The 13,485-nt window shown below is 35.6% G+C and overlaps 1 protein-coding gene across 2 annotated transcripts in view; it reads right to left on the bottom strand.

Annotated features, from left to right (window-relative positions):
- SYT14 (synaptotagmin 14) overlaps positions 1-13,485 on the bottom strand; it is a 310,069-nt gene that overhangs the window by 273,148 nt on the left and 23,436 nt on the right. For both annotated transcript variants that reach the window (XM_007481333.3, XM_056815880.1), the window contains exon 2: positions 12,281-12,328. In XM_007481333.3, coding sequence (XP_007481395.1) covers positions 12,281-12,328 — 48 coding nt within the window. The remainder of the gene's footprint in view (positions 1-12,280; positions 12,329-13,485) is intronic.

The raw sequence follows: 13,485 nt of genomic DNA, 5'->3' as shown, positions 1-13,485 counted from the left end.
CTCTGCCTCCTGGCTTTTTTCAAGACTTAGCTCAAATCTTGCCTTCTTCAAGTAATCATTTGCTGAGTATACGATATGTCTCATACATACAATTTTTTCCATGTGGCTCTCCCCAAATCCTTTATTAAAATGTGAGCTCCCGACTTCTGGGTAAACATGGCGGCAGTGTAGACTCAGAACTCTACCTTTCTTCATCACCTACCAATATGAACTGCCTCAAAAGGTCAAAAAAACCAAAGTCATATGAATGAAGGGACTCCACAGTGGAGAACAGCATTGAAGGTACATAGGATTTGGGCACTTCCACACTATAAGGGGGTGAAATAGCTTCCACCAAAAGGTGAGCTGAGCAACCCTCCCCCACCACACACACGGAGCCAATGCACTAAAGTCAGAGCCAGTGTGCTAGAATCAGTGAGTGAGAGAGGGACACCTCTAGGTCCTTGGCAGTTGACTAAGACCGCCAAAGACCTACCCCTGAGGGCAGCTGAACCTGAAATGCCAGCAGGCTGAAGAGTACAGAAATTGGGCACCTGCAGGGAGATAGCACTGAGAAGGGCAGCAAACAGTAGAAGCTATGGAGACTCCAGAGGTGTCTCAGGCAAAAAACCTTGCTCCTTAGCTCCATACTGTGATAATTAAAATGTTTGGGAGCAAGGGAAATATATATATCAATTATGACCACTGAAATATGTTTTCTACTGTGTCTTGGTTTTATATAAATATAAGATGGTCGCCAGGGAATATATTCCCAATTTATGAATATGCCCAAGCCAACTGGGTTTTATAGAGAAATTTAATTTATAATACACTGATTAATCAATAGAAAAAGAGAGAAAGTAAGAAAGGAATAAGAATGAATAAATCAGTCAGTTGGTTTTATCACTCACCCAAGATCTCTCTAGGTAAGGCCTCTCATGCCAACCTCAGGCTCCACCTTCAAGAGAGCCTCCTTTCAAGAAATGTTTCCAGAGAATTCTCCTCCTTCAGAGCCAGCCTTCTCTCCTGGTCCTCCCACAGAGCAACCTCCTCAGTCCTCCTTCAGAGCCACTTAGCTCAGAGCAAAACCTCCTCCTTCTCTCCTCAGACCCCGCTATCTTTAAGGAAACCATCTAAGTCCCCTCCCCTGAGTTCTCACATCTACCAATCCCTGTTGATGTCTCCCCTGTGCCAATGGTGGCTCTAGCATAACCCAGGATCGCCCAGAGGTCTGTTTCCTTTGCACATGTCTGTTGTAGGTCATATTCTCAAATAATTAAATCTTGATCTATGCTGCAGCCCTTCCTAAATCCTGTTAGACTGAGTAGGATGGAGATTGTAAATTCCGAGACCTGGTTCTGTCATTCCAAGTATCTCTATTGTATCAATTCTAAAATCAATCATGACTCAAAGAACTTCCTGTTCTATGCTTAAGCATAGGTCAAAGCCCTTTCCATTGTTTAGCAAAAGGATTCTGTCCTAAAGTAGTCTTAAGTAGGGAGGAGAAGGATCATCCCATGCCAAGGGGTTTCACATTCCAATAGAGTTCTTACTATCAGTAGGAAATTTTTTCCAGTATGAGATTTCCCAATGGGGAAATTTCCAACATTCATAAGTCTAAGAAATTTTAAGGTTTACAATACATAGAAAGCCTGCCCTCCTCACTCAGATTTCTGAGTGGAAAGAGAAGGAAAAACCACCATAGTGACAGCAAACAATGCCCAGGAAAAACAACTTCCCAACACCAAGAAGAACAAGAAGAAGGGGTTGACCCTGGATAAATTTCATGGAGGAAAAATCCAGACTTCAGAGGAAATAGCAGAAAAGGGCATACAAATAAATGCATCCAAACCTTCCAAAATAAAATGGAAATTGGCCACAAGCTCTTGAAGAATTTAAATCTGAGCTCATGATGAAGATGGAAGAATTTTGAAAAGAAACGTGGGAAATAGTTCAAAAAGAAAATAACAGTTTAAAGGACAGGAATTCCCAATTGGAGACCAAAATTAAAGATCTGGAAGCCATGAAAAACAGGATAGACAAAACTGAAAAGGAAAATCAAAAGATTATAGGGGAAAACCTGTCTTTAAAGACCAGAATTAGGCAATTGGAAGCCAATGATCTCTCAAAAAAGCAAGAATTAATAAAGCAAAGTCAAAAGACTGACAAAATAGAAGAAAACATAAAATATCTCACTGACAAGATGATAGACCATAAAAACCAGTCTCAAAGAGAGAATTTGAGAATCATTGGTCTACCTGAAAACCCAAAAATAAACAGAAATCTTGACATCATACTACAAGAAATTATCCAAGAAAACTGCCTTGATGTTCTTGAAAAAAGGGCAAAATAGACATTGAAAGAGTTCATAGAAAACCCTCTATTCTAAATTCTCACAAAACAAACCCCAGGAATGTAATTACCAAATTCAAGAGCTTCCAAGCTAAGGAGAAAATCTTACAAGAAGTCTAAAAGACATAATTCAGATATCAAGGAGCACCAATCAGGATTACACAAGATCTGGCAGCTTCCACACTAAAGGACAGCAAGACTTGGAATACGATATTCAGAAAGGCAAGAGAATTTGGTCTTCAATCAAGGATCACCTACCCATCCAAACTGACTATATACTCTATATACTTCCAGGGTAAAGTATAGGCATTGAACAAAATAGAAGATTTCCAAATATTTGTAAAGAAAAGACCAGAACTAAGTGGAAAGTTTGATATCCAAACACAAAAATCAAGAGAAATATGAAAAGGTAAATAAGAAAGAGAGGGAAATGGGAAAAAAGGTTTTTTATTTAAATTTTCTTCTTTAAGGGCTTCAGTAAGATCAAATTGTTTCTATTATTAATATATGGGAAAATGTTATTTGTAACTCAAAAATTATATTCACTATTAGAGTAATAAAAAGAATCATTCATAGGCAGAGATTGTGATAGCAAGTGGTCTAAGATGATATGTAAAAAAAAAAAAAGAAATACGGAGGGTGGAATAGAAGTTGGCACCAAGAGAAACTTGAAGGAATAAGATAAATAGGATAATCTATACCACACAAAGAAGCACATGGGAAGGGGAGGGAAAGAAAACTATTATAAGAAGGAGAAAAAGAGAATTCTAACAGGTAATACTTAAACCTTACTCTCAGTGAAATCAATTCTGAGAGGGAAGAGCAGCTAGATCCATTGGGGTATCAATTTTTATCTTACCCTAAAGGGAAAGTGAGAAGGGAAAAACCAAAGGGGGAAGGGAAGAGAGGGGCAGAAGTCAACAAATTGGACATGCAAATAAAAAAACTTGAAAGTGAACAAATTAAAAATCCCTAGATAAAAACTAAATTAGAGATCCTAAAAAATTAAAGGAGAAAGTAATAAAATCAAAAGTAAAAGAACTATTGAATTAACAAATAACATTAGAAACTCGTATTTTGTAAAAACAAATAAAATAGACAAAGTACTGATCAATATAATAATAAAAAAGAAAATAAGAAAACCAAATTAATAGCATCATAGATGAAAAGGGAGACCTCACCTCTAATGAAGAGGAAATTAAGGCAATCATTAAAAACTATTTTGCCCAATTATATGGCAACAAATATGGCAATCTAGATGATATGGATGAATATTTACAAAAATACAAATTGCCTAGATTAACAGAAGAAGAAATAGAATACTTAAATAATCCTGTATCAGAAAAAGAAATTAAACAAGCCATCAAAGAATTTCCTAAGAAAAAAATCCCCATGGCCTGATGGATTCACAAGTGAATTCTATCAAACATTCAAAGAACAACTAAGCCCAATACTTTACAAACTATTTGACATAATAAGCAAAGAAGGAGTTCTACCAAATTCATTTTATGACACAAATATGGTACTGATCCCAAAGCCAGGCAGGTCAAAAATAGAGAAAGAAAACTATAGACCAATCTCCTTAATGAACATAGATGCAAAAATATTAAATAGAATACTAGCAAAAAGACTCCAGCAAGTGATCATGAGGGTTATTCATTATGATCAGGTAGGATTTAAACCAGGAATGCAAGGATGGTTCAATATTAGGAAAACCATCCACATAATTGACCATATCAACAAGCAAACCAAAAAAATCACAAGATTATCTCAATAGACACAGAAAAAGCCTTTGACAAAATACAACATTAATTCCTATTGAAAACACTAGAAAGCATAGGAATATATGGGCCTTTCCTAATATATATATATAAACCATCAGCAAATATCATCTGCAATGGGGATAAACTAGAAGCCTTCCCCATAAGATCAAGAGTGAAACAAGGATGCCCATTATCACCTCTATTATTTAACATTGTACTAGAAACACTAGCTGTAGCAATTAGAGAAGAAAAAGAAATTGAAGGTATTAAAATTGGCAATGAGGAGACCAAACTATAACTCTTTGCAGATTATATGATGGTCTACTTAAAGAATCCTAGAGAATCAACTAAAAAGCTAGTGGAAATTATCAACAAATTTTGCAAAGTTGCAGTATACAAAATAAACCCACATAAGTCTTCACCATTTCTTTACATTTCCAACACATCTCAGCAGCAAGAATTAGAAAGAGAAATTCCATTTAAAATCACCCTAGACAATATAAAATATTTAGGATTCTATTAGCTAAGACACAGGAATTATACGAACACGACTACAAAACACTTACCACACAATTAAAACTAGATCTAAATAATTGGAAAAACATTAATTGCTCATGAGTAGGACGAGCTAACATAATAAAAATGACAATCTTACCCAGACTTATTTACTTAATTTAGTGCTAGACCCATCGAACTACTGAAAAACTTTTTTTAATGAATTAGAAAAAAACATAACAAAGTTCATTTGGAAGAATGAAAGATCAAGGATATCCAGGAAAATAATGAAAAAAATGCAAAGGAAGGAGGCCTTGCAGTACCAGATCTCAAACTATACTATAAAGCAGTGGTTATCAAAACAATATGGTACTGGCTAAGAGGCAGAAAGGAGGATCAGTGGAATAGTCTTGGGGTAAGTGACCTCAGCAAGACAGTCTTTGATAAACCCAATGATCCCAGCTTTTGGGACAAAAAACCACTATTTGATAAAAAACTGCTGAGAAAATTGGAAGATGGTATGGGAGAGATTGGGGTTGGATCAACATCTCACACCCTACACCAAGATAAACTCAGAATGGGTGAATGGCTTGAATATAAAGAGGGAAACTATAAGCAAATTAGGCGAACACAGAATAGTATACTTGTCACATCTTTGGGAAAGGAAAGATTTTAAGACCAAGCAAGAGTTAGAAAAAATTACAAAATGTAAAATAAATCATTTTGATTAAGTTAAAAAGTTTTTGTACAAACAAAACCAATGCAACAAAAATTACAAGGGAAATAACAAATTGGGGGAAAAATTTTCATAACAAAAACCTTTGACAAAAGTCTAATTACTCAAATATATAAAGAGCTAAACCAACTGTACAATAAAATCAAGCCATTCCCCAATTGATAAATGGGCAAGGGACATGAATAGGCAATTTTCAGATAAAGAAATCAAAAATATTAATAAGTACATGAAAAAGTGTTCTAATCTCTTATAATCAGAGAAATACAAAAATAACTCTGAGGTACCACCTCACACCTAGCAGATTGGCTAACATCACAGCAATGGAAAGTAATGAATGCTGGAGGGGATGTGGCAAAGTCGGGACATTAATGCATTGCTGGTGGAGTTGTGAATTGATCCAACCATTCTGGAGGGCAATCTGGAACTATGCCCAAAGGGCCCTAAAAGACTGTCCTTTAATCCAACCATAGCACTGTTGGTTTATACCCCAAAGAGATAATAAGGAAAGACTTGTACAAAAATATTCATAAGCTGCGCTCTTTGTGTTAGCAAAAAATTAAAAAATGAGGGGATGCCCTCCAATTGGGGAATGGCTAAACAAAATGTGGTATATGTTGGTGATAGAATATTATTGTGCCCAAAGGAATAATGAACTGTAAGAATTCCATATGAACTGAAACGACCTCCAGGAATTGATGCAGAGTGAAAGGAGCAGAACCAGAAGAAAAATGTATATAGAGACTAATATACTGTGGTACAATCAAACGTAATGGACTTTTCTGTTAGTAGCAATGCAATGATCCAGAACAATTTGGAGGTATTTATGAGAAAGAACATTATCCATATTCAGAGGAAGAACTGTGGGAAAAGAAACACAGAAGAAAAATAACTGCTTGATCACATGAGTTGATGGGGCTATGACTGGGAAAATATTCTTTTTTTAAATTTTAATTTTATTTAGTCAATTTAGAACATTATTCCTTGGTTACAAGAATCATATTTGTTCCCTCCTTCCCCTTCCCCCTCTCTTCCCATAACCGACACACCATTCCACTGGGTATTACACGTGTCCTTGATCAGAACCTATTTCCATGTTGTTGATGTGTGTACTAGGATGCTCATCTAGAGCCTATATCCCCCATCATTTTCCCCTCAACCCATGTAATCAAGTAGTTGTTTTTCTTCAGTGTTTCTACTCCCACAGTTTTTCCTCTGAATGTGGATAATGTTTTTTCTTGAAGATTCCTCCAAGTTGTTCAGGATCACTGCATTGCCACTAATGGAGAAGTCTATTACATTTGATTGTACCACAGTGTATCAGTTTCTGTTTATAATGTTCTCCTGGTTCTGCTCCTCTCACTCTGCATCAATTCCTGGAGGTCGTTCCAGTTCACATGGAATTCCTCCAGTTTATTATTCCTTTGAGAATAATAGTATTCCATCACGAACAGATACCATAATTTGTTCAGCCATTCCCCAACTGAAGGGCATCCCCTCATTTTCCAATTTTTTGCCACCACAAAGAGCATAGCTATGAATATTCTTGTACATATCTTTTTTCCTTATTATCTCTTTGGGGTACAAACCCAGCCATGCTATGGCTGGATCAAAGAGCAAACAGTCTTTTAGTGCCCTTTGGCATAGTTCATGGAAAAAAATATTCTAAATTAATAAATTATATAAAATTTTCAAAAAAAAATAATAAAATGTGAGCTCCCTTTTCAGTACTGGTCATCCACTTTGGGGTGCATATTTCACCCAACTCTCACCTTTGGCTCCTAAAAGCTATACCATTCACTGTGGCCAAACCCAGTAAAAATGTCTCTACATAGGAGCTAAAGCAGGTTAAGGGGAAGCAACAAGCCTCAGATCCATCAGTGAGTCAAAATGATGTATGGCCAAAGCATATGAAGAATTCTCCCAAAAAAATTGGCAGATGAGAACAATTTGTTCTAATGGCCAAGAAGGTGACTGAGGCTGGTGCTGTGGAGGGCTTAGATTTTGTTCAGACATCAAAGACACTAATGTCATTCACTGCAGCCTACAACCATCACCAGTCATCCTGACTTTCGTCTTGCCATTGGACTTGGATGACTCTGGAAGAGAGTGAAGCTTGATGACTGTGCAACTCACTAAAATCTAATTCATGTTCAAGTCAAGACATCAGTTTGTATTGTCATTGGTCCTCTTCAAAAATGAAGGATGAACAACAATAATTTGGACAACAGGTATTTTTGATCCATTTTATTTTCCTGGTGTCAATCTTTTGGTGTCAAAAGATTGGGTCAATCTTTTAAAAAGTACTGACAGATAGAGTAGGCACTCTACTTTTCTAAAGCTTGATGCAATTAGCATAATGTCTTCTACAAAGAGTAAAACCTAAAGGACCTCATTATCTGTACAAAATCCCTCAGTCATATGGACTGTAGGCAGAAAATCCTTTAGAATAACTTTTATTCAATGTAGTCAAATATGTATTGATTTTTTGGAGGGTAATCAGCAAAATAAGTGAAAATATATATTCCCTGTACCTGTCAGTTAACTAAAAACATAAAAGATGTGATCTGCTGTAGAGCTGTTACTATTTACAAAGCTATCTACGTTTCTATACCACCTTCCCTGGTAAAATAAGTGAATAAATTAAACAAAGTAGAAGGAATTTCTTTTTGAGGTGATGGCTAGACCAGAGATGTCTAGTACTCGTATATACAGATTAAAATGTCATTGGGAAATATTTAACATAATAAAAATACAATAAAACAGAGATAATGCTGATTTTTGGTTTCTAGATAGTATTATGGATAGAATGCTAGGCTAAAAGAGACCTGTGTTCAAATTCTACTTCAGACACTTATATGTGTGACCCTAAGCAAGTTAACTAACCTTTGTCTGTCTCATTTCCTTATTTGTAAAGTGGGGATAATAATAACATCTACCAATATCTGTAAATCTTTATAATCTCTATAAATCTTTAAGTGCTACATGAATGCTAGCTATTATTATTATTGTTACCAGGCAATCACTCTACATTTTAATTTATGGTCTTTGTGAGTTATTGTGTCTAAAAGATTCATTATGCTACAGCAATGTTAATGATGCTCTCCAAACTTATTTAGATTAAAACAAGCATTTATTAGGCATCTACTATGTGTTGGGCACTATGCTAAGAGTTATATGTTCCACAAACAGAATCACAGCATCATGGTTAAAAAAGATCTCAGGGCTCATCTAATTCAACTTCCCATCTAATGTAGGAATTCTTTCTACAATATTCTCAAAAATGGTTATTTAGTCTCCGAATGATTTCTGTGATTGGAAGCTATATACAAAGCAACCCATATTATTGTTGGACAATTCTTATTAAAAAGTTCCCTTAATATGATTTTAATGTTATATATTTTGTTACAAAGAAACTGTAAAAAAGTGTTAAATGTTTAATAAAGATCAAAGATATCTTTATTTTTAAAGTAATTTTTATCTACCTTGTATTTAAAGTATTAGTATTTTCCCTTCTAAAAAATTAATTACATGTATGTCTCACTTAAAAAGACATACAAATTTATAAAATAAAAATGTATTAACTTTATAAAAAGTTTTCACTTTACAAAGTACTCGTCACAATTTTCCTGTTAATAAACAATTCTAATATATTTCACTACCTTTGTCTCCTTGAAATAGTTTAATTAGATAAACTTTTTCAGGAATACAGATATATAAAGTATATTTTAAGTTATATTTTTAAAGAGTTTCCATGAAAAAACTAAAAGTAGACATAAAATGTATTAACACACAAAAACCCCACAAAAGATAGGATATTGGCAAACAGTACTTCAACTTTCTTCTTTTTCTAGAATTCATTAGTACAACACATATTGGTTTCAAGTATAGGAACTGTTACTAGTGATTTTGCTTACCATTTAACTTGCCTGATTCTCCTATTCCCACCACTCATTGGCTAAAACACTCTAAAATTAGGGTAGCAGAATTCTTTGCTTGCATTAAGATCACAGAACACAAGAGTTAAAAGGCACATTAAGGGTTACTGTATCATAAATTTGGATATGGAAGGTCATCTAATACAAGCGTTTCATTTACAGATAAGTAACCTCATACGCAGAGAAGTAACTTACCCAGAGCGACCCTGATTAGTAAGTGACCAAGCTAGGATTTTAACCTGGGTATTCTGACTCCAAACCCTGTGTTCCTTCTTGCTGTGCCAGTCTATAACAGAAATATCAAGAGCTTCCACTCTAAAGTCCTGAAATAAATTCTTCCCATCAAGTTTGTCTCTTGATGATGTAGATGATGAGATCTAAAAAAAACAGTGGCACCTAAGTGCTTGAGGATTGAACTATATACTATTGAAGATGATGGATAACCCTCCACATGTACAAGGACATCCTTGGGATTGCAGCCTTGCTTTTAGAGATCCACAGGACCAAATAGTTTGGGTCATGATATGCCTAGAATAGGACTGAATTTCTGTATATTTTTCAAATTGGTAAACTAAAAGAATCTGGACTATTATGATTAATATTAACACAAAAGAAACAAAATAACTAAAGATGTTTTATAATATAAATTATGTTTTTGATTATAATGATAATTCATCTAAAATTGTGATCATTTTGTGAATATTTTTTAAATTAATAAAAAGGGAAAATATGCAGAACTGCACAAAACCATTATTAACATGATTATTTATTCTTGCTTATTCTCTTCACAATGTGGGAAGCAATTCTGTTCTCATGTTTGGCTAGCCACCTTCAGTTCTCTCAACATCTATTTACACTATCTGTTCTTTTACAGTTTATTATTGCTTTTCATTCACAACCTCAACCATTTTCAACTCTTCACTCTCCTTCAGCTCCTTGTCCAATCAGATGACAAGTCTCACTAAGCCTACTTCTACTAAATCTCACATTCATCAACTTCACTTTACTCACACTGTCACCACTCTAGTTCAGGCTCTCATCACCTTTCAACTAGATTATTTCAAAAGCAACCCAATTGATCTCTCTATCTTAAGTCTCTCTCTTCCCCAATCAATTTCCCACAGCTGCCAAATTCTAAAGTACAAGTTGTGTAATTGGAAATCTGTTACCCTAAAAACAACATTTCCCAGGAGCCCACTGACTTCCTGTCATGTACTTCCTGTAGACATCAGGATAAATTCAATGGAGGTTCCTCGTCCCACTCTCTTTGCTTTCTGTCGTGACTGTGGTGGTAAGCGTGGATTTTGAATAGTTTTATTAGCCATGAGTATGTGGTTTTTATTTTGTTACCTTTTTATTCCTCTATTTCTAATGATCATTAATAAATCTCTTAAAATATATTTTAAATTATTGTATATTAATTTTAATTTTTACTACGAGTCATAATGACCCCCCCCCCAATCTGGACCCCATACAAAAGTTCCAGAAGTTCCCTAATGCCTTGAGGATAAAATGCAAATCCTTTGACATTTAAAGCACTGTTCAATTTGGCTTCAGCTCACCTTTTCCTAGTTTGTTATATCACTCCCCTTTTCCATACCTAGATCTAAACTGGTTGTCTTGCTGTTCCTCACAAACAACACTTCATACCTTGTATCATGCCTTTGCACAAGCTATCCTATATGCCTGAAAAGAACTCTCTCCCTTTTAAATTCCCTAGATTCTTTCCAGGCTCAGATTCAGTGCCATCTCTTACATTGGGGTCTTTCCTGATTGATTTTGCATTTATTTTATATTGACTTGCATATGGACATGCCATATGCTCCACTGTAGAATGTAAGTTACTTGAGATGCTAAGGCGGTTTGGGTTTTTTTGTTGTTCTTGTTCTTTATATACACCCACAGTGCCATGCATTAAGTAGCCACTTAACAAATGCTTGTTGATTAGTGCTTAGATTAGATGTCTTATTATCTGGCACCAAAAAATTTATATTTAGTATTTATTCATCCAATGAATGAATTCATGGAATGCTAGTGAAATATGACTGCTAATGGGTGGATACCTGCAAGAAGAAGAAGTAATTTGTCTGGAAATAAGCAAGACAAGCAAAATCCCTCAAATTTAAGAACTGACAAGAACAATTTTGCAACCTACTTCTCTTAAAAGATAGTTATGGGGATTCCCCAGTCCATTTTTTTTCACCCACCCCACACATTGTGAATCTTGGGAGTGGGAGTGTCATTAGGCTTTTCCTGATTCTATTTCAAATGTACCTTATTCCTTGCCTCCTATCTAACAAGTGGTTTACCTGTCCTGGGGCCACCTTGATAAGCCACCTAGCTGACAGGTGATTCCTCTTAAGTAGGCATAGCCAGCTGTTGATGTTCAAAGGATGGTGTGGTCTTTGGATATGTTCCCAATTTGAATTTTAATGAACACCTCAGATCTCTGGTGGGAGAGAGTAATAGAACAGAAGAGGCAGGTTGATGTAAAGGAAAATAACTCTGAAACTAGAGTCAGATGACCTGGCTGTGACTCCTGGTTCTGTCATTTATAAACCATATGAATTTAGGTATGTCAGCCACTTAGCTTCAGTTTCCATTTCCTCATCTGCAAAAATGGATTATAAAAATACCTGGCCTGCCTACTTCACATAGTTACTATGTGTATTTATGATAATACTGCATGTTCAAATGCTCTGAAGAAAATGATAAAGTAGTAAGCAGATCTAGTGTGTAGTATCAAGTCAAGGGTTACTAAATAAGCACATGAGTCCAGATACTAGAAAGAAAAAGAAATCATACTCTCCATTCTTTATCTCTCCATCAAACCAAATGATTAGAAGCAAGACTATACTGACCCATCAAATCCCACAAGCAAAATCATTGAAAGAACATATTATTACATAACTAATCTTTAAATTAAAAAAATTGTTATGGTCATCGAGTAATTTATTATCTTGCTATAAAATATAACAAAAAAAACTTTGTTATTTTAGGAGTCACTTTTCATTGCTTACCTTTTCTAATGCAAATAAGCTCATGTACTCCACAGGTTCGTTCTCCACCTGTTCAAAAAGTATCAGAAAAGTCAAAACACTGTAATCTTAGTTTGACTGTCACAAAGTAAAGTTTAAATTTTTATGTTTAAAAGACAGGGTACATTTTTAAAAGTAATGTTGATTTTTTCTTTAAACCATATTAATTAAATCAGTTAACCAGAGACATCCAGAATTTCCAGGCACAGATTAAGATTATTCAAATGTCTCTATAGACCCCATGAATGTCTTTGAAGGAACAAAGTACCCTGGTCAATCACACAGTCAATAAATATGTATTCAATGCTTAACTAAATACTAGGCATTGTGTTAAGTATTGAGGATATGAGACAATATACAAATAACTATGGAACAAAAAGCTATTTATAAGATAAATCATTCATGAACAACAAAAGGAAGATACTAAAACTAACAGGGATCAGGAAAGAATCCTGACTAGGAGACACATAAGGAGGGAGAGCATTCCAGAAAATAAGCACAGCCATTTCTTAAAATCTCTTAACATGGGACTTCCAGGTAAACATGGTGGCAGTTTAGACACAGGACTCTTCCTCTCCTCAAAACCTACCAATATAGACTACCTCAAAAGGCCAATAAAACCAAATGCATATGAATGAAGGGACTCTACAGTAGGGTGCAATATTGAAGGTATGTAGGATTTGGGCATTTCCACACTATAAGGGGGTGAAAAGGCTTCCAACAAAATACGAGCTGATCAACTCTCCCCCATCCCACCTATGGAGCCAGCGCACACTAGAATCAGTGAGTGAGCAAGGGGCATTTCTAGAACAAGTGAGGGTCACCTCTAGGTCCTTGGCAGTTGACTAAGACCACCAAAGACCTACCCCTGAGGGCAGCTGAACTTGAAACGCCAGCAGGCTGAAGAGTACAGAAATTGGGCGCCTGCAGGGAGATAGCATTGAGAAGGGCAGCAAACAGTAGACGCTGTGGAGACTCCAGAGGTGGTCTCAGGCAAAAAACCTTGCTCCTTAGCTCCATACATAGAAAGCCTGTCCTCCTCACTAAGATTTATGACTGGAAAGAGAAGGAAAAACTACCATAGTGATGGCAAACTGTGCCCGGGGGAGGGGGGGAACCCAACGCCAAGAAAAACAAGAAGGGGTTTACCCTGAATAATTTTTATGGAGGAAAAACCCAGACTACAG

Source organism: Monodelphis domestica, chromosome 2, assembly GCF_027887165.1.
Source record: "Monodelphis domestica isolate mMonDom1 chromosome 2, mMonDom1.pri, whole genome shotgun sequence".
NCBI classification, from domain to species: domain Eukaryota; kingdom Metazoa; phylum Chordata; class Mammalia; order Didelphimorphia; family Didelphidae; genus Monodelphis; species Monodelphis domestica.
Note: the sequence above shows the minus strand (reverse complement) of the source record. Positions and strands in the feature narration are given on the sequence as shown.